The 20,185-nt window shown below is 40.7% G+C and overlaps 1 protein-coding gene across 2 annotated transcripts in view; it reads left to right on the top strand.

Moving 5' to 3' along the window:
• bsnb (bassoon (presynaptic cytomatrix protein) b) overlaps nucleotides 1-19,905 on the top strand; it is a 178,382-nt gene extending 158,477 nt beyond the window's left edge. For both annotated transcript variants that reach the window (XM_087274037.1, XM_087274036.1), the window contains exons 5-12: nucleotides 392-6,661; nucleotides 7,697-9,731; nucleotides 10,110-10,957; nucleotides 11,175-11,298; nucleotides 11,425-11,550; nucleotides 11,905-11,960; nucleotides 13,082-13,182; nucleotides 16,988-19,905. In XM_087274037.1, coding sequence (XP_087130163.1) covers nucleotides 392-6,661; nucleotides 7,697-9,731; nucleotides 10,110-10,957; nucleotides 11,175-11,298; nucleotides 11,425-11,550; nucleotides 11,905-11,945 — 9,444 coding nt within the window. In that variant the 3' untranslated portion in view covers nucleotides 11,946-11,960; nucleotides 13,082-13,182; nucleotides 16,988-19,905. The remainder of the gene's footprint in view (nucleotides 1-391; nucleotides 6,662-7,696; nucleotides 9,732-10,109; nucleotides 10,958-11,174; nucleotides 11,299-11,424; nucleotides 11,551-11,904; nucleotides 11,961-13,081; nucleotides 13,183-16,987) is intronic.
• The last annotated feature ends 280 nt before the right edge of the window (nucleotides 19,906-20,185 follow it).

Genomic DNA, 20,185 nt, shown 5'->3' with positions numbered 1-20,185 from the left:
AATTCACCAATTTCATCTGTATCCAAAACCAGTTTAAAATGAACTGTTGTTGGAACGTGTCACCATTTTTGCTGATACTGCCAGGTCACTAATCTAGCCCCATGCAATATATATAATTCTTCCAGAATTCTAATTTGAATTACAATTTATATAATAATATTTGCATGCCATTTATATGTGAATAAATAGTATTATTAATAGCATCAAGAGGATTTAAATTCACTTTTAACCTCATCCCCTTCAGGTTTTGCATGCTTATCTAATGTGAGCCATTTGCATGTTTTGTATGTTGTGCTTGATTAATTTAAAATGTTTAAATTTGTTTATTGGTCATATAAATGTTTATTACATAATGATCTATGTCCTAATGTATTATCCTATGTATTTACAGGATTCCAACAAGTCAAGTACACAGAGTCTGAGTGATACAGGCTACTCCTCAGATGGCATTTCCAGCTCTCAGAGTGAGATTACTGGCTTGATCCAAGAAGACTCTATGAAGCTCAATGAGAGGGGGGTCACTGACCAACGCAGTCCCCCAAGTCCATCTGAACTAACAAAACTGGAAAGTTCGATGCGACCTCTGTTGGAATCACATACAGGCACCGGCCAAGGACAGCACCGTGATGGAAGGGACAATGCAGACCAACAGAGGCCTCGATCTCTGTCCATAACACAAGATCAAGAATTTGAGTCTGATGAGGAAGCATCAGATGATCTGAGCTGTAAATTAAGACATGATTATGTGGAAGATAGCAGTGAAAGTGGACTTTCTCCATTGCCACCCCGGCAGAAGAAGTCACAGAAAGAGCTAACGGATGAGGAGTTTATGAGAAGACAAATTCTGGAGATGAGTGCAGATGAGGAAGATACAGCAGATACTGAAGGTCATGTAAAGTCAAAAAGGAGCCATAAACACAGTGGAGATCTTGGAAAAGAGAGGCGTCGCTTGACACAGCAATCTAGCAGTTTTGAAGAAGACTCTAAAAGTGCTGATAACTACAAATCTGCTGAAGCTGATGACATGATGGCCTCACAAGGTGGTCTAAGAAGGTTTAAAACTATAGAACTGAATAACACAAATAGCTTCAATCGTGACATGGAACTCAGCACAGATCATGACCTTAGGGAGCCTGAGCTTGAGATGGAAAGCCTTACTGGTTCACCTGAAGAAAGATCACGGGGAGAATACTCTTCAACCCTTCCTGCAACAACACCAAGTTATACCTCTGGAACTTCTCCCACTTCTGTGTCATCAATGGAAGATGACAGTGATAGTAGTCCTAGCAGACGACAAAGACTTGAGGAAGCAAAGCAGCAGAGAAAAGCAAGGCATCGATCTCATGGCCCATTGCTTCCCACCATTGAGGACTCCTCAGAAGAAGATGAATTGCGAGAAGAGGAGGAACTTCTGAGAGAGCAAGAGAAGATGAGAGACTTAGAACAGCAGAGAATTCGCAGTACAGCCAGGAAAACCAAAAGGGACAAAGAGGAACTGAGGGCACAGAGACGTAGAGAGAGATCAAAGACTCCTCCTAGTAACCTTTCACCTATAGAAGATGCATCCCCAACAGAAGAGCTCAGACAAGCTGCGGAAATGGAAGAACTCCATAGATCATCCTGCTCAGAATATTCTCCCTCCATGGATTCAGAAGCTGAAGGATTTGAAATGGGATCAAAGCTGTACAAGTCTGGCAGTGAATATAATTTGCCAACATTCATGTCTTTGTACTCACCAACAGAGAAAACATCTGCTGTCTCTCCATCTACAGCAGATAAATCATTAAAAAGTGCTGAAGAGGTTTATGAGGAAATGATGCGAAAAGCAGAAATGATGCAAAAGCAGCAGCAACGTGCACCAGGAGGACCAGGGCAACAAAACCAGGAAAGAATGCTTCAAACTGACAAAAAACAGCATTTAGATTCTGGAACAACTTCCTTGAGTCCGGGTACAAGCCCTACCCAGATCTCAGCTCCAGTCTCATTCTCTGGAAATGATCCTTCAGGTAGAGGGGCACAAAGAATGCAGTCTACTCAGAGTCATTCACAAAGTCAAGTTCGAATGAACAACCAAACCTCTAAGGGAGGCCATAGTGGTTCCCCACAGTCTCAAATTAGGCAGCCTGCTCCAACACAGCCTCAAGGAAGACCTGGAGTTCAAGGGACTGCACAGGGTCAAGTGCCTGATCCTGGAGCTTCCTCTTTAACATCAAAAATGTTCTCATATTTCAAAGGCTCAAGTCCTTCAACATCCCCCTCTACTTCCCCCACACACAGTCCAACACGTGGCCCTGCACCTTGTACTATTTCTACAGTGGCACCCACTCAAACCTCTCAAAGCCCCCATAGATCTGGGGCACCACGTCTTGCAAGACAACAGTCCTCCCAAGATTCCCCTGTTATAGTGATTACATTGGGATCAGGGACTAGCAGTCAAACCAAACCAGCAACGGTAAATTCCTCCACTTCACCTTTATCCTCTCCGACAAAAGATAGCCAAAAAACAATTTATCAGACTCAACATACAACAACAAAGTCACCCACATCACCACAGAAATATCCAACACACCAAACGTCTCAGCATGTCTTACAAAGGGCACAGATATCAGAGCGAGTTAGTTTACCTGCAAGTACAGCCATCTCTGCTGGTGCCCAAAGTAGTGGATCTCTTCCTGCGGGAAACATATCCTTATGTAGAATCTCAACTGTACCTGGTACCTCAAGAGTTGTAGAGCAAGGCACTATTGCTCCTGGAAGTAATATAGTGGATCTTAGAGCACCAATGAAGCCTGCCCCAATCATCATGACAGATCAGGGTATGGACCTAACATCTTTAGCCTCTGATGCAAGACGATACTCGCTTGATTCAGAAACAGCCCCAAGTCGTCATACTGCTGTACAACCTCTTATTATGAATCTAAATTCACAGGCACAACCTCAGGTGACTACAACTACACCAACAACAGTAAGTGTCACTGTGGCAGCATCTATGTTCATATCACAGCCAAAGCAACCAGTTGTATATGGGGATCCTTTGCAAAATAGAGTCGACTTTGGCCAAGGAGTTGGATCTGCAGTCTGTTTGACACAGAATAGGCCACTAATTACAGATCCATCCATTCCAAAAATTGATGCATGTCTGGAAAATTTAGGCATTCAACAGCAGCAACTTCAGAAACAGCAACAGAAGCTTCAACAACAACAAGAGCTCCTTGAGCAACAGCTCCAGCAGCATCATCAAAATGCATCTTTTGCTCGATACAACTTAGCAAATCAAGTACAGCCAATATTGTTAAAGAAGGACTTGGTTGTGAGTCAGAACGCCAGTGGAGGTACACAAACAGCAGTTAGTTCTATTGCCAAAATATCCCCGCTACCTCCACCACCATTATCATGCTCTGCATCTACCACACCCACACTTGGTCATGACATATATGGTGGAGTGGCATTGGAACTAAAGAACAAGCCTGCTGTAATAAATCTCTCCACAGTGAATCCCCAGGTAATGATGGTGCAGTTGGAAGAGAATAGCACTCAGGGAGCAACAGTAACTCAACTTGTTAAAAGAGAGGAGCCTCCTCCACCAGTAGATGTTCTAGATCTCACAGGACAGATAAAGCCAGAGAATCAGTTAGCCTGCTGTGATGTTGTCTACAAGTTACCATTTGCTGGCAGTTGCTCTGGCCCTTTTTCTCAGAGAGGTAAGACGACACCATCAGAGCCACCTGCAGAGCCAACCCAAGTTCACGGGCAGCAGAGCCAACCTATAAATGATGCTTACCAAACAGCAACTATACAAGCAACTGCAGATGAATCCAAATCCTTTACGTTGCCTCCTGCAGGACGACTTCCACCATCTATGTCAGACAATAATCTAGCAGGTTCATCTCTCCAATATTATCAGAGGACGGACCCTGGAGACCTAGCAGTGGATTTAAGCACTATGAAGCAGGCCTATGAAGCAGGATATCTTGGAATGGGTTCTCAATATGGGTCATACACAGATTTACGCCATCAAGGAAGTGATTCAGCTCCACCGTTACCTTTGAGAAGATATGGTTCAATGTCCAATATAAATGCAGAATATGGCTATCCTCCACGTGATCTTGGTGGTTTTCAAGAATCTAATCTTGCACAGTACAGCGCTACTACAGCTAGAGAGATTAGCAGAATGTGTGCTGCTCTCAATTCCATGGAGCAGTTTGGGAGTCGATACACTAGCACTCCTGAGCTTCTGCAGTATGGTGCTGGAAGAGGAGGCCCAGCAGGTAGACTTAACCTTCAACAAGGACTAGCATCTATCAGAGCCAACTTGTTGTATGGTCCTGATGGTAGACCAACAGTACATGGTCAAACACTTACAAATTTAATCAATGCTAGGCAAGCTAGTCTAAGATCTTTATATCCCCCTGCTGGAAGAACAGCTGATGGCATGATATATTCTACTATTAACACGCCAATAGCCTCCACCCTACCAATCACCACCCAGCCTGCCCCTGTTCTTAATCCCATGTTAAGAGGAGCATATGGACCTTACACTTCAGGAGGCGTTACTGCTGTACCTCTGGCTAGCCTCACCAGGTTGCCTCAAGTCACCCCAAGAATGCCTCTAAATGCCCAGGCACCTTACAGATATCCTCCTCCAAATCAGTTTTCAGCAACTGCTCCAGAAACTTTATCAGGAAGCGTCCCACCTTCTAGTACATCACAGGAAGTTCCAGTTTATCTGGGAAAGCCTACAGCTCCTGGTAGTATGTCAACAAATGCATCACAAAAATCTAGTCAACCTGTTTCAAATATGGGCATGCAAAGCATACAACCAGCACATACTAGTATGGTACCAGTACAATCAGTTGTTAATGCTCCTATAACACATATGCCAGTAGACAGTACTACAATGCAACTCCAATCACAGCCTCAAACTCAAGCACAGTCATTGGTCAAAGGTCAGGAACAGACTCAAGGCCAGCCTCAGACACAACCTCAACCACTAACACTGCCACAAAAACAAACCCAGGCAATTACCCGAGTGTTTCCAGATGCATCTGCCAGTACAACGATAACAACATCTGCAGATACTGAGAAGGAAAAAGAAGAAGAAAGATTGCGACAACAGCAGGAGCAACTCTTGCAGCTAGAACGAGAACGTGTTGAGTTGGAGAAATTGCGTCAGCTACGTCTACAAGAAGAGTTAGAGAGGGACCGCGTGGAGCTTCAGAGGCACAGAGAGAAAGAACATCTACTCATGCAGCGGGAGATTCAAGAACTTCAAACCATAAAGCAGCAGGTACTTCACCAGCAACAGGCTGAAAGGGAAACCCAGCTTGTAATGCAAAGAGAGCAACTGGCACAGCAAAGGATGCAGCTTGACCAAATTCACTCTCTACAACAACAACTCCAGCAACAACTTGAAGAACAAAAGAGGCAGAAAACAGCAGCGATTGAAGCAGCAGCAGTGGCAGCTGCAGCAGAAGCGGCGGCTGCTTCAGCAGCAGCTGCAGCAGCGGCTACAACAGCTCAAGGTGCAATGCAAGGTGTGATGGTTGGTGGAACTACCCCTCAAACCATTTCAATTATCTATGACCAGAGTGGTAGAATTATTCCACAAGAGGGCCAGAGTGTGCAGCTTTTGCCATGTGCTGATGGACAGGTGGTCCAGGCAGTGGTGTCCACTAGACCTTTGCCCAGCTCTTCTTCAGAGATGTCCCTTAAGAATAGTGAAGAACACGGAGATCGGATTATGAAGAAGCAAAACTCAATGCCCCGTTTGAGGAATGGGTCAGAGGATGAGTCTGGAAAGAGAATTGCAGATTGCAGTGTCCAAACTGATGATGAAGACGCAGAGGACAAACTCATGTCTCGCCGTCGCAGAACTAGACGTATAGCTGACTGCAGTGTCCAGACAGATGAAGAGGATCAGGGTGAGTGGGACAATCAGCCAATACGCCGCAGACGTTCAAGGTACTCAAAACATTCTGAACCAACTGCAGAGACTAAGAGTGATGCATCTAAATCTAGTATTGCCATTCAGACCACCAATGACTCTTCATGTCAGACTGAGTCAGACCAGTTGGGTAGAATATCTCCAGCTATACACATTACCATGGCTGAAACATCAAAGGTTGAACTCCTTCACTACATATCTGCTCCAGAAAGAACCCATAAGGGAGAGAGTTTAGCATGCCAAACTGATCCAGAGGCACAATCCCATGGAGTGGTTGCTCCTCAGCTCAGTGTTCCCACTACTGTTAGCCCCTATTCCACCAGTCTACAACTAGTTGGTGCCACACCTACCAAATTTGAAAGGAGAAAGCCAGACCCATTAGACATAGGATATCAGCAAGCTCAGCAGCAAAATGAATCTCCTTCACGTCAGCCACCCAAATCTCCACAAGTGCTATACTCTCCAGTATCTCCTTTGTCCCCCCATCGTATGTTGGAGACTACCTTTGCTTCCAGTGAGAAACTCAACAAAGCACATGTGACTCCCCAACAAAAAGCCTTCACTACAGAATCACCACAAAGGCATCAGACTATTCCAAGGCCCATAAAGAGTGTTCAGCGGTCAATGTCCGACCCCAAGCCTCTCAGTCCAACATCAGAGGACCCAGCCAAGACTAAATTCTCCCTATACCAAAGTCAAGCCAGCCCAGCGAGTCAGGTATGGAACCATTTCATCATAGATTTTTATTTAGTATACAGTGTTCTTTTGTTGACATCAAAACCACACCTTATAGACAGTAAATTAGACAATTTTAAAAATGAACCATTTATACACTGTGGGGCTGTATAAAAGTATAGATTTTTATTTTATTTTTATTTTTTTTACAATTTCAGATTTTTTTTTAAATTGCATCTTTACTTATTTATGTGTATACAATATGTGATAAAAATAGCAGGGAATGAACATACTGTATATGTAAAACACACACAGAGAGGGAGGGAGGGAGAGAGTGAGTGAGAGAGAAACTGCTATATCTGGCAAAGTCTCTGAACTGCTAGGGGGTGGCACAAAGTGTAGGCATACTGGGTCAGCCCTGCTGTCTTCCGGCTTGTCAGCAGCTGGTCAGAGAGTCTTTCATTCTCAGTTTGAATCCCGTCTAAGGAATGCTCAGGCTTGTGCATTCAGTGTACCGCACACCAGATTAAAGGAGTCTTTATTTTGTTACTTCATCCAATGACTATTATATAACTGAATTTCTTTAATGGATTATCTACCTCCACGTTACTGTAGGTATGCAGATTTGTTTTGTTATTTGATGTCTACTTACTGCTTTGTTGTTTGTAAACTGACCTGTGATTATTGTGTTAACACTAAAGCTCTTACTCTGTGGTTGACGTCAAATCATTACAGTTAAATATTATTGTAGCCATTTTGTTCACACATAATGTATTGCTTGACTGATTATGGATCTTTTATAAAATACAGTGTCATGGTTATATATTTATAATTACTTTAATTAAAGCGTTTAGCATTTTGAGTGTGCTTGCAGTACATTGTCAGGTAATAGTTGGATTTTAATGTTGGTCTTTTTTCAATGTATGCCCTAAAGTCAGTGAAGATATAAAGTATAATAAAATAAAACAGAATGCAGTATGTTTATTATTAAGACAGATTTACCAACCTAATCTTAAAACATGCTTTGAAATATTTCTGGTTGCTTTTATTTTAATCTTTAAAATCTCTGCATTCCAGATGTCTGCCTTGCAACAGCAGAACGCAATGATGAGAAAGGTGAAGAGAACTCTCCCAAGTCCTCCTCCAGATGAGTCACCTTTACCGATTATGACACCAGCAATTCCCCATATATACAGTTCCCCTGGGGTATCCCAAAGGGTTTTGCCACGTACTGCACAGGGTGCAATGAAAGCAGGCTTGTTGAGTGAACTAAAAGCCGTAGAGCAAGAATCCACCAAATTACGTAAACAACAGGCTGAGCTAGAAGAAGAGGAGAAGGAGATTGATGCTAAGCTACGATGTTTGGAAATGGGCATCACTCAACGCAAGGAAACCAGAGTAAAAGAGAGAGAGAGGCGAGAGTTGGCATACTTGCGATGTATTGGGGATGCACGTGACTACATGTCAGACAGTGAACTGAATAATTTGAGATTAGCTGGGGTAGCGCCAGGCACCTATGAAGAAAATGGAATGCTGTCACGTCCAAGTACAGCTCCTCTCAGCCAGTTTACTTCCGATTTGAATGCATCTCAGTACCCTCCTACCTCTTCATATGTTCCATATCAATACCCACAGCCCCAACCCACACCCACGCAACCACCCACTGCCACCTATCAGATTGGGTTTCAGCCAGCACCATACCCAACCTCCTCACAGCCCCAGCCTGGAACCTTCCAACCTCATCCTCCTCAACCTTCATCTTATCAAACCCCAGGGCCATACCAGACTCATAACTATGGTCAGCCTACTTATGAGTCTGACCTTGGATTACAGCAACCCAGTCACCAGGGATTCCAACCACCAACTGCACCTTTAGCAGGCCAGACGCTACCTTATCCTGCACAAAGCATGTCCTTCCAACCTCAAGGAGACATGCTTTCAGCCCACCAAAGGCCAAGGCAAACTTCACTAGCTGATCTGGAACAAAAGCTACCCACAAACTATGAAGTGATCAGTAATCCTTCAATTCCAGTAGCAACATCAGCTCAAGATACTGGATTCAGCGGTGTCTATTCCTCACCATTAAATAATGCTTATGGTCAGTATCGGCCCTCTGATCAACCTTTGACTGAACGTATCCCAAGTCCTTCATCAGGATATGGAACAGATGGTGTCTATGCCACAAATCTAGAACAAAACATCCCCAGAAATTATGTCATGATTGATGATATCAGCGAACTCACAAAAGAGAATATGGGGTCCTCTGATATGGCAAGGTTAGGTTATGGAAGTGAGAATGGCCCACGTGGACCGACTTATGGTGATGGTTCTGAGAATTTATATGGAAGAACTTCAAACACCTATCAAGGTGGAGTCGACAGCCATGGACACCCAATCACCTCTGGAAGTGGTGGTTCTGGTTATTATTATGACGACTATAAGCACTCTTCACGCAGCAGTGGGGGAATGGGCAGCCAGAAGCACTCATCCAAAAATCTGGCACCTGCTGTTTCGTCCAAACGTAGCAAACATAGAAAGCAAGGCATGGAGCAAAAAATTTCCAAGTTCTCTCCAATTGAAGAAGCTCGAGATGTAGAGTCCGATCTCGCTTCGTACACTATGACCACATCGACTGGTGGTAGTTGCACTGTGGTGTCCAGGACTGGTGTGAAAAAAGGCTATGACCAGCAGAAGTACTATGGATCAAGGGAGGCATTGGAAGAGGACGATCGCCTCTATGGCTCTGGACGATCAAGGTCCACAGGTTATGGTATGGATAAAATTTCCTCCAGAGACTCAAGTGGCTACCGAAGTAAGTCTTATGAGAGGGATGCTATGGAGCGATCACAAAGGGGCACCCATGGTCGTAGTGGCCGTCCTTCTATGCGTACACAAAACTCGGAGGAAGAGAGTCCTCTGAGTCCTGTTGGAAAGCCCATGGGAATCGGTCGTGGCTCTGTGCCAGATGATGTACGAAATCAGTATGGCTCCAGCCATTCGTTACCAGATGTACAGGACCACCATATGAGGGATATTCCTAAGAGTCATGTATATAAGCCAGATGACCCTTACCTTGCAGATGACATGCACTGTGCTGTTTCAGACAGTGAAGGTAACTGGTGCTGAATTTAAAAACTGCATGTTTAAATGCACCCAGCAATTAAAAAAACTTGCATGCCAATGATCTTGCCTTGAGGGCAGAGAAAACAGAAGTTTGGACTATTGTTATATATGAATGCTGTAATCAATGCATGAAACCACATATGCCTTTTTTTGCATGAACTGCATGATATGTTATATGTTTTGACTGATTAAGTGTATTTTTTTGTTATTCTTGTTGTTGGCTGCTGGCTTTCTTTTTTCTTTTTGTTCCTTGGCTGTTTTTTGGGGATTTGAGTGATGCATGGCTCACTGTATTCATTGCCAGTTCTTGTTATTGGCACTTCCTGTAGCACAAAGTATTGACTTTCTCCCTTCATTTCCCAAAAAGCCTATCATTTGGGTCAGGAGGAAACAGACTGGTTTGAAAAACCACGCGAAGCTCGTTCTAAACACCATGGGAGTGGAAGTCACTCATCTTCTAGCAGGAGAGGCAATGTAAAGCACACTTACCATGATTATGATGAGCCCCCTGAGGAAGATCTCTGGCCTCAAGATGAATACGGACACCAACGGCATTCCTCTTCCACCTCATCTCGAGAACACCGTCACCATGGCAGCAGTTCAGGAAGACACACCTCTTCCCGTCATACCACAGATGATCCCAGGTCATCTCGTTCTTCACGATCACATCCAAAAGATCCTTCCATCCGGTCAGATGGGCGAACCACCTCATCCTCAACACAGAAAAGATCCTCAGATCCACGATCTGGCAGCCACCGAGACTCCGGAGAATATTCTCGTGATCCATCAGGCCACCACCATGGTTCAAGTGGACAAAGAGGCCAGAGACAACCAGGTTCATCCAGGAGGCAGGAGCCCTCTTCAGGTTCGAGGCCACAGCAGGGTCTTGGAGAGCAGCAACCGCAATCCCAGCAAGGACAGCAGCGATCAAGCGCTGGCCAGCAAGTGTCTGCCAAGCAGACAGGTTCTTTGCCACCTGAGACAGGGCAGCAAGGACAACAACAATTGGGACAGACAACCCGTACACAACAGCAGCCACTACAGCATCCTGGACAACAGCCAGCGACCACAATGGGAGCAAGTCAGCCCACAACCACAGCTGCTGGTATGGGAACAGGAACAACTCAACAGCAGCAATCTAAGCCGGGTCAGGCTCCAGCACAGGCAAGACAACAACCAGGAGGACCACCCACTGCCCAGCCAGCTGCTGCTATGGTGAGTTTTCATGAGTCCCTCTGTGGCTTGGCATACAAGCTTTCCTTTGTCTCTTATTAAGTTTTGATTGACTTTTAATGTGATGCAAAAGAAATATATATATATATATATATATATATATATATATATATATATATATATATATATATATATATATATATATATATATATATATATATATATATATATTAACATTGACTTTTTATTGGCTGTACAGGCCAAGTCTGACATAGCTGCACCTGCTCCTGCTCCTGCTCCTGCACCAACTCCTGCAGTTGCAATTGGATCAAAAGCTGCACCACAGGCTGCAAAACCACCCCAGATTCCTGCCACAGGAATTGGTAAGTTGAAATAACCCCTAAGTCCTATATAATTCTAACTTTAAATTACAGCAATATGAATTTTCAGGGAAACATGTTTCATTACCTTTCCATGATCTTAGCACATCATCATTTGTTTTTTTTCAGGTTCAAAGGCAGCACCCCGGCCAGGGGGTATAGGTAGTGCTGCACAGCAGCCTGCCGAAGGGGAAAATGTGCTTACAAAGATCCTGCAGGGAGGAGCAGCGGAACAAGCTGGAAAATTAGGAGATGGTATGGAACTGTGAATCATAAGCAATCAAAAAATTGGCAGCAGGGATAGAGACAGATGTTATGGAGAATATGTACCATGTCTTGACTGAGGATAGTAATTAGTTGCCATTTAGCAGATGCTTTTCTTCCAAAGCAGCTTTTACTACAGTAATTTCAGCAATGGCACCCAAGGGTACCCAGGGTATAAGTGAAAAATGGTGGGGGTTTGAGCACTATGATCTCAGTAATTCTAAAAATCCTGACATACAGTTACCTAAGACAGAATATACAGCTTTAGTTTTTATTGTCCAGATCTTTTAAGTTATGGCACATGTGACCTTAATTGTGTTTTTGCTTTGCTAATCTTTCTTACAGCTGTGTCTGCTCTCGGGAAGAAGTTTACTTCATTTTGGTGATCTGCCGATAGGAAGGTGAGAAAACACTGTGCACCTGAAATAAAACAGTATGAATTTCGTTTGGTGTGTTTAATACTATTTGGTGCAGGATTGGTAGATTAGTGTTGTTCACCAAGCAAACAGATGAAGCTGGGACTTGTTGGCTGAGCTAGTTAAACATAAAGCACACATAACATAATGTCAATATTTCAGTATATCTGGACTCAGTATGTCAGCTAACACATTTCACAAGTTAATCTTTTAAATGATTACTTTTTGTAACTTTTTACTGCTACCTATTGAGTTTCAATAGTCATGTCAAAGCAATAAGTAAATCAGCATACTATCATCTCAGAAACATTGCAAGAATCAGATGCTTTGTTTCCAGTGAAGACTTAGAGAAACTTGTTCATGCCCAAAAAGACAGTCAGACAGTTGCAGCTCATCCAGAACGCCCGGGCCAGGATTTTGACTAGAACCAGGAAATCAGAGCACATCACACCTGTCCTCAGGTCTCTACACTGGCTCCCAGCTACATTCAGAATAGAGTTTAAAGTATTATTACTAGTCTATAAATCACTAAATGGCCTAGGACCTCAATACATTACAGATATGCTGATTGAATACAAACCTAACAGATCACTCAGATCTTTAAATTCATATAAACTAGAAGTTCCAAGAGTTCAGTCAAAGCAGGGTGAATCAGCCTTCAGTCACTATGCCCCTCACTGTTGGAATCAGCTTCCAGAAATGGTCAGATGTGCTCCAACATTAGGCATGTTCAAATCAAGACTGAAAACACATCTGTTCAGCTGTGCATTTACTGAATGAACACTGTGCTGCGTCCGACAGATCGCACTAATGTGTGTTTTTTTTTCTTCTTTTTCATTATCTTATAACATTTTAACACATTTTTATCTGTTTTATCAATTTTTTATTCTTATTTTTATAATTTTTTAATTAATATTTTTATTATTTCTTTTCATTTTCTAACACTTGTCTCTTTTATTCTTATTTATGTAAAGCACTTTGAATTGCCACTGTGTATGAAATGTGCTATATAAATAAACTTGCCTTGCCTTGCCTTGCCTTACCTGTAGGAATTACACTTGAGCTTTTGCAACAACCCATGTGAAATGTTTTTTTTTTTTCCTCAGGTGTTAGTTGGGGTGACTTGGGCCTAGAACTGCAAAACCTAAGAATCTGTATCTGCCATTTAACATCTTTAGCTGAGGGTGGGGTACACCTGAGGACACGGGTGAGTATTGTATTCTGCAATGCTTTACTCCAGTACTCACTCTCATTCTCTCTCTCTCTCTCTCTCTCTCTCTCTCATTAGCCCCCCTGAATTATTAGACCCCTGGTTTATTTTTTACCAAATTTCTGTTTAACAGAAAGAAAAAATGTTCACCATATTTCTTAACATAACAGTTTTAATAACTCATTTCTATTAACTGACTTATTTTATCTTTGCCTCTATGACAGTAAATAATATTTTACTTGGTATTTTGAAGACACTTTTATACAGCTGAAAGTGACATTTAAAGGCTTAACTAGGTTAATTAGGTTAACTAGGCAGCCTAGGATAATTAGGCAAGTTATTGTATAACGATGGTTTGTTCTGTAGACAGTCTAAAAAAAATAGCTTAAAGGGGCTAATAATTTTTACCTTAAATGGGGTTTAAAAAATTAATAACTGCTTTTATTCTAGCTGAAATAAAACAAATTAGACCTTCTCCAGAAGAAAAAATATTATCAGACATACTGTGAAAATTTCCTTGCTCTGTTAAACATCATTTGGGAAATATTTAAAAAAGAAAAAAAATTCAAAGGGGAGCTAATAATTCTGACTTCAACTGTATATATATATTCAGGGCAATGTAAATACTTGTAAGTAATTGCATTCTGTATAATAAATGACATTCAGTCAGTGTACAGTGCATTGTGGGAGAGTAAGCAACTTATACAAATGAAAGTGAAAGTTTTTTTATGCAGTACTATGCAAATTCAACATGCAGGGCAATGATTTAAAAAAAGGCTGAAGAACAGAGTATTTCCTCTGATTTTTGCTTTTTACTCTGTACTAAAGGTCAGAGCTCAGGCTAACTGCCCCTGATCTCAGGCCACTCTGAACTAACCTTTGACTCTTCAGCTTGGGTGAATTAGGTCAGTCAAAGAGATCTATAATTAGCAGACAGATCAGTGGGCTTGGATTAGCATTAGCATCCAGGCAAAGCTCAGTCATCTTTGTGGCGTAAATATTCTGATGAGTCACATTAATTAAAACTGTCAAAAAGTTTTTACAGAAATGACACTGAAATCATACTGAGAAAGTAATGAAATGCTGCACGTTAATTTAGCTCTGAACAGTAAAACATGGGCCTGTGAACGAGTTCCCACTCTACTTCTTATTCTCTGCTGAGCATAGCCAATGAGACCAGTGGGTCTTTTAATTAAAAGGCAGATTTAATTTCCTATAGTTACCGTATTTCTCCTACTCTTTGTCAGCCTGGGCTCTGTCTTTTGCCTATTTCGTTTCTGGTATCGTATCATAGTGAGTGATGTGGTATTTTACTGTCAGGGGGTGTGTTGCATGTGTAGATCCAGAGAAAGGATCTGGGATAAAACAGGTTTAGGGGCTTCTTAAACCATGGCTAATCCAATTCAACTCTCGGCTTACAATCCAATCCAAATCCCGCTCCATACATCAGCATGGTTTACTCACACAGTCACATTGGAAAGTGTAGATGTGTCAGACCAGATACTACACCTATGTTTAAAAACCCACTGTTTCCATTCCCATTTGTAGATTTGTATCGACAATCACTGCTCTCATTTTGAGATGGGCAGCTGAACACCATGCCTTATATTTAAATCCAAGCCCTTTCTCATTGTAATTTGTACAGCCTATTCAAATTTGTAGTCAATGTCCATTTTTTTCGATAAAGCTTTTCATGATTCCCATAGTGAATTTATCTCATTTTGATACTTGGTCCTTGCCTGTTTATAGAAAGTTGTCCTCTTATGCCCTCTAGTGTTTAAGAAGAGGTGTACTGTAAAAACCCTTAACCTTTTTGTGTAAATTTACTTAACCTCAGGCCATCAAAGATGTATAGTAGATGACTTTTATTTCCTTCAGTAGAACATTAAAGAAGATTTGAAACCATGGAGATTCACAAAATGCAGATTAACATCTACTACTGGCACTATGAGAATCAAATATGTATATATACAGGTAAAATGCTTGATAATAATAGCAAGTTTGGCATGCTGTCCCAGGAGAGAACCCTAAGCTCAGAGATACTTAAGCACAGGGCTCCCGCCTAGTCATGAAGCATGTCCAAGATCGGGTAGTTTTTGAGAGCTCCCCCTGGTAAAAGAGGAAAGGGGGAGATGGGGAAGATGGTGGGATTCTTCAAAATGAAGAAGGAAGGTAAGATGAACGGTTTTAGGCTAAATTTTAGGCTAGAATTCATCTGATTGGACAAGCAATGATCATTGATGCGAAACCAGCCCTGATATCAATCATATCACATGCACCTCTCGAAATTAGTTTATAAAACTTCAATAATCAGTGGTGGAAAGAGTACTAAAAAATTCATACTCAAGTACAAGTACCATTACTTGCCTAAAAATATAGTGCAAGTAGATTAAAAGTATTTGTTGTCAACATTACTGAAAGTATGAGTAAAAAGTAGCCCTTTTAAAAGTACTCGAGTAGTGAGTATTATGCAGTAAAAAGCTGATGCATTTACAAGTAATTTGTGGATGTGTGTAAACGTAACATTCTGTAGTGCATTTAGTAATTACTCAGCAGGCACACAACGTCATAAGACATTAATATTAGGTTAGATTTCGGTTATGATGTCAGGTGACCAAAATTCAATGTTTAGCCAGTGTCTAGGGATTTAGAGTGTATTAGAAAGTGACCAAAATCCAACGTCGAGCCAACATCTCAAACCAACGTCATATTGATGTCAAATACTGACATTTATTCTTCAGGCTTAGCAACCAAAATCCAACGTCTGATAGATAAAGTGGTAACATCCACGCATTGTCAAGCTGTACCATCATTAGACGTTGATATTTGGTTGATTTTAGGTTGGACATTGAAATTTGATGTTGGACTGATGTTGGGTTCGGATGTCAACCCGATTTTTATTTTCAAAGAAAATACAATGTCCCCACGACATTGCGATAAAACGTCAATCTGACGTCATGTTGACGCCTTGGTCTGCTGATTGTTTAAGGCCATTTTGGTCATCATACAGTGAAACATCAGTCATCTTCTCATCAGTGGCATGCATCTAAACAGTCTCTGGGTTACTGTATGTAAAGATTTAGGACATTCTAAGACATTCTAGGATACTTCTGATGCTTCTTAACAGTTCGCTACAATAATAAAGCGCCAATGTCTTGAGTTACAGTAGTTCATTATGATGCAATTTACCTTCTATGTGCGATTTGATTGGACAGGAATAACAAGACTACTCAGCCAATCCCCATAGACAAGAAAAATAAAGTAGTGACTGCAGGTGGAAGGAAAGCAGTGGAGTAAAAGTACAGATACAGCACTAAAAATGTACTCAATAGAGAGTGAAAGTAAACTTTTTAAAACTACTTAAATTATAATTTCGGAGAAAAACTACTCAATTACAGTAGTTTGAGTATTTATAATTAGTTACTTTACACCACTGATAATAAATAACTTCCCTTTAATTTAGATCATTAAAGATTTGATAGTTCTGTTACATTAGACCTCGGTGTATTATCAGAAGTTGCAGGTATTGGTTTTCTTTTGGCTGTATATTTTTTGGTTTACTTGCATTTGATGAATCACCAAGGATTATGGTTTCAGCTGCATATCCTTTATATTGTTGTAATGAAGAAAAAAACTGCATCTTGGATGGCCTGAAGGTGTGTAAATTAACAGCAGATTTTTAGGGGTTAACTATCCCTTTAAATTTTAAAAGAAAAATGTTTTGAAGTTTTAAAATTCTGACGATTGCATTGAGCTCTGCATCTATATTTTAATGCTTTTTTTTCTCTTATGACTTCTCCAGATACGTGTCAACCCTTGAAGTTTCAATGAAACGTTAAGACGAAATCCCAAACACCATCTATCCTATGAAATCAACCAAATCCACCAAAAACGGAGGCGTAATCTCTCTTCCAAAGCGTTTTCAGTTGCTGCTGAAGCAATTGCAATTCTCAAAATGCCAAACTGTCAGTTCTTTTTGAGGTTTTTCCAGACAATTATGTCTACCCTCACATCACATAATCTGTGCTCAGGTGACCCTCCCTGTTCCCGAAACAGCATGAAGATGTCAGGCAGCAGCAGGTCTTAGCTTTTTGCAGTTCTAACGAAGACTTCAATGCCCAGACTCGAAGAGACCGTAGCAGTGAAGGAGAGCGACTATCTTACAAAAGCTTCAAACAAACTCTGTAAAAAAAAAAAAAAAAAAAATGTATGCTCGATTTCTAAGATCTTGACATTCCAATATGGCGATGATTGACCCTCTCTATGAATGTTTTTGTTTCTTCCTTAACCTTTTTGTCAAGTGTGTAATGAATGCAAATGTGTAAACCGTGGACATGGAATGCACGCACAAAAATATATGTATATGTATACATATATGAGATATATATGAATCCATATCTAGAAAACTTTTCAAAGTCTCTAAGGGTGAAGCCATGTGCACCTTGTGTAAAAAGCTGGTTATTTAACATAAAACTATTGGTGAAGTGCAGAGGTCAGTAATATCAGAATGTTAGCATAGTCGTGTCCCTCTTTTATTTACCATTAAGCCATTGCTACCTTCCCCCAGAATACCCTAAGTTTGCATTTTTGTTGGCGTTAGCTTATCAGTTTTGCCTAATTTTATTTTAAATTACGAGCCTTACTAATATTTTTTACTTGTATACCTCACACATTTTTTTAAAAGTCATCCTTACTTGATTTATTTTGCACATCTGTATACTGCTAAACATGTACATATCTCTTGTTAACACTCTGCTTATGTAAGATATTGATTTGTGTATTTATGGATTTATATTTCTGGTATTGCTTTGTTTAATGTTTGGTATTATTATTTATATCTTTACATATTTTTTTCTCATCATTATATTGATTAACTTATATGTTTTTATATAGTTTTGTTTAGTTTTTTTTTTCCTGAAGCAATAGCATGCTAATCCGTACAGAGCACAATAACTTTTGCTGAAAGTGATCCGCAATCATTCAAGTTCCTCATTACAGATCTGATTGTCAAACATAGACAGGTAAAACTAAGTTTCTACAAACCCCAACAACCATACACCCATATTAACAACCCCCCTCCCCCAACCAAAAAAAAACCACACACACATTAACCAGTTATGTACATCCACCAAAAGGGTTTGATCCAATTTCAAATATTCTATGCAATAATCCATGTAAAACCATTCCCACCGCGATATCCATCACCGACACAGAATTACAATCGGTTCAAATATGAATAGGGACATGTTTGTATTTACCTTGTATGTATGAAAATATCGAACTACTAGATTCCTTTCATTTTCTTTTTGTGGCATGTTTATGAAAGCCCTCGTCTTCCCTAGTTTTCAGGGAATCTGTTGCCAAAGGGTTAACTGTGTGGACTGTTGGTCTTGGACATCCACCATCTCTGTTGCTTGCAGCATGAATTCTGCTCAGCTCTCTTTGGCTCCTTGTAATGCTGTCATCCGCTCTTCGTGTCTGCAGTTTGATCGGGCGACAAGACGGGGCACACAGCTTATGCACTCGTTATTTCGTCTCCTCCAACTGGAAATGTCATTGTATGTCGCGTTTGGTGGCGAATGTTTTTCGTGTTCCTCACACCGGAATCATGGTGAATTGGTCAATATATAAAGAAGATAAAGATGAGCGTTGCTGACACAAGAACACAATGTTTTCAGTGTTTCAACTTGCTGTAAACGTGATCACTCTACAGTATGTAGCATGAATTCACCTCCATGCCATCTATATGAAAATCAGGGCATGCACGTTGAAAGCACAATCTGTCCATCGTCATTTGAGTTCTGTAGGGCCTCATTGGTTTGAATGTGTCATGAGGTGGTAGATTCGAGGGGAATCTTTTCCTTTTCGATACTGGAATGCTCTTTAGTCAATCACGACTATGACTATCCTGAAGAATATGAAGTCTTCTTCATCACCGATACCATGGAGATATTCAATAACAAGTGCATGAGCCAAAGTTGCCACCACAAAAGCCGGCCACAGTGATAAGATAGAAATACGCAAACACTGACATATCCACACAAACAGGCATGTGCACGCACACACACACACACAAACACACACAGACTAAATGTCGCTGTAAATACTGACTTTGGTTATTTTGTACAGTGTTTAAATATCATGAGTAAAATGATGGCCGTCTTGTGCAACTTCACGCCGGCCTTGCTGCCAACCTTTTGTGCTTTTGTGTATAAAAGAATAATGATGATTATTGTTATTATTATGAGGGAAAAAATATCATAGTATATATGTTGCTGGCTCTCAATGACTGTTGACTACAGTGGAAAAAAAAAACGAGAAACGTACAATCTGGTCTGTGTAGGGTTTCTATACATATTGTGTTTGTTAAATCTGAATACAATGGAAATTATGTAAGTGGCTTCCATCATGACCGTGCCAGAAAAAAACAGAAGGTTCAGTGAATAAGCAGATGTGATATGAACTCAGTCAGGAATCGGGGGAAAAAACAAGATGAAACTCCAGGAAAACGCTCTCACGAATGAAGATTCACTCACTGTTGTAAGTGCAATGGGCTAAATGTGAGTCCAGTATTCATTGTGAAATATTGTGTTCTTTTCAATGTATTCCTGTTAAAAGATAAATTTTGGTGCATCATGTCATGTAATGTGATTATGAAAATAATGAACCTGAAAATTGTTTCCAGACTGGAGAAGAATAAAGTCAAAAAATGACAGTTTACTTGGTGTCTTTTATCTGTGTTTTTCATTGTATGATGTCAGGGAGAACATATATGAAACTTTCTTGTCTTAGGAAATAGAAACAGTTTGATTATATTGCATGTGAATCATGTTAAAGTCATAATAATAAGGATATAATATAATAAAGATATAATGTTCAGAATAATGCCAAAAGAGCCATTCTGTACTGTAAAATCAATGTGTCAATAGCAGTTGTGGAAAGAGTACTGAAAAATCATACTCAAGTAAAAGTACCATAACTTGCCTACAAATGTAGAGCA

This window comes from Danio rerio, chromosome 11, assembly GCF_052040795.2.
Source record: "Danio rerio strain M-AB ecotype USA chromosome 11, GRCz13ab, whole genome shotgun sequence".
Taxonomy (NCBI): domain Eukaryota; kingdom Metazoa; phylum Chordata; class Actinopteri; order Cypriniformes; family Danionidae; genus Danio; species Danio rerio.
The sequence above is the reverse complement of the archived record's forward strand: the minus strand, read 5'-3'. Positions and strand labels throughout refer to the sequence as shown.